Here is a 1,779-nt window from a genome sequence, read left to right as displayed (position 1 = left end):
CATCAGCGATCAAGGTACGCACTTTTGCAATAGGCTCTTTGATAAATTGCTGCTCAAGTATGGGGTGAAACACAAGATAGCGACTGCTTATCACCCTCAGACGAGTGGTCAAGTGGAGGTATCGAACAGAGAAATCAAGAGGATTTTGGAGAAGACTGTGAGCGTAAGTAGAAAATATTGGTCATTGAAGCTTGATGACGCTCTGTGGGCATACAGACAGCTTACAAAACTCTGATTGGCACATCTCCCTATAAGCTCGTCTTTGGTAAGGCATGTCATCTACCAGTCGAGCTTGAGCATAGAGCATATTGGGCGATCAAGAAGCTGAATCTAGACATGGTTCAAGCTGGAGAGAAGAGACTGTTGCAGCTGCCCGAGTTGGAGGAATTCCGCTATCATGTTTATGAAATTGCGAAAATGTATAAGGAGCGCACCAAGAGAATTCATGACAGGCGCATCCAATCTCGTGATTTTGAGCCCAGGCAGTTAGTTTTCCTGTATAACTCTAGGCTGAAGATTTTCGGGGGAAAGTTTAAGAGTAAGTGGTTTGGGCCATTCGAGGTGGTTCGTGTGACAGCACATGGAGCAGTTGAGCTAAAGAGACCCAACTCGGATGAGACATTCTTGGTGAACGGACAAAGAGTGAAGCATTACTACGGGGAGACCACTGACCGCGCAAGAACCACCATCGATCTAAAAGAGGATTGAGGAAAGCCTACGTCGTGCCGCGACGTTAAATCAGGCGCTTCTCGGGAGGCAACCCGTGTAAAAAAAACAAAAAAAGTGTCATGCCACGACCTTAACTAAGGCACTTGTTGGGAGGCAACCCAACCTTTTGTATGATATAGGTCACGTTTGTTCATGTTGCAGGAATTGGGCGAAAAGAAAAAAATAAACAAAGTGCCCAGTGATTTGCGCTTTACTCACGCGATGCGGGCAGATCGCGCATAAAAAATCAGAAGTGTTTAGTGATTTGCGCGATCCACCCGCGATGCGGACCGATCGCGGGGAGTTCTGCAGTCTCGCGCTTTCCATCCGCGATGCGGAAGGATCGCGCGGGTCGACCCGGTTTGTATGTTCTTTTTCGTATATAGGTTATAAACCCCCCCCCCCCCCCTCTTCTGATGTTCATCATACAATATTCCCCCAACTCACCCCATTCCCTCTAATACGAAAAATACCCATCCCCATTCCCTCTCTCACAAAAACAACTTCAAGTTGCTTTAATCCATCCCCCATTAACATCACAAGGTAAGTGTTCATCTTCCATTTTTTTTCTCTCTCCTTGTTATTGATGTTTATAGTTGTAAAGTAGGGATATGGGTATGGGCGAATTTTGGGCGAGGATTGGTATTGCTTGTGTGATAGGCGTGAATGTGGCTAGAATGTGACTCCCATTGCACAAGGGAGGGTTCTTCAACCCACCATTGTTATACAAAGTTAAGGGACGATTTTACGCCCACAAGGTGTTCGATAAAAGTCCTAAACCAAGTTTTTGTGAAATTGCGAAGTCTTGAGTAGCAATGGAACATTAACCGAACATAGAAACCCTTGTGCATCTCCTCTCACCATAAAATTCGAATTGTGAGGCAGGATTGGCGAATTGTAATTTGTCCATCCCAAGCCCCACAACATGAAAATAGAGTACTTTGTTTTTGTTTGCTTGGTCATATAGGAGTAGTTAACTTCTTTTTATTTCATAATGTAGTTTGAAGTAAGTGTGGGGTTGTGCCACGACCCCGTCGTTACTAACCTCTACCTCTCGTTTGGTAATGCGTT

The 1,779-nt window shown here is 45.1% G+C and overlaps 1 protein-coding gene across 1 annotated transcript; it reads left to right on the top strand.

Moving 5' to 3' along the window:
- Positions 1–336: 336 nt before the first annotated feature.
- LOC132620007 (uncharacterized) lies at positions 337–708 on the top strand. Its single transcript, XM_060334746.1, has one exon. The coding sequence runs from the start codon at positions 337–339 to the stop codon at positions 706–708; it is 372 nt and encodes a 123-aa protein (XP_060190729.1).
- Positions 709–1,779: the final 1,071 nt, after the last annotated feature.

This window comes from Lycium barbarum, chromosome 11 (genome assembly GCF_019175385.1).
Source record: "Lycium barbarum isolate Lr01 chromosome 11, ASM1917538v2, whole genome shotgun sequence".
Lineage (NCBI taxonomy): Eukaryota > Viridiplantae > Streptophyta > Magnoliopsida > Solanales > Solanaceae > Lycium > Lycium barbarum.
This window is presented reverse-complemented; position numbering and strand designations above follow the sequence as displayed.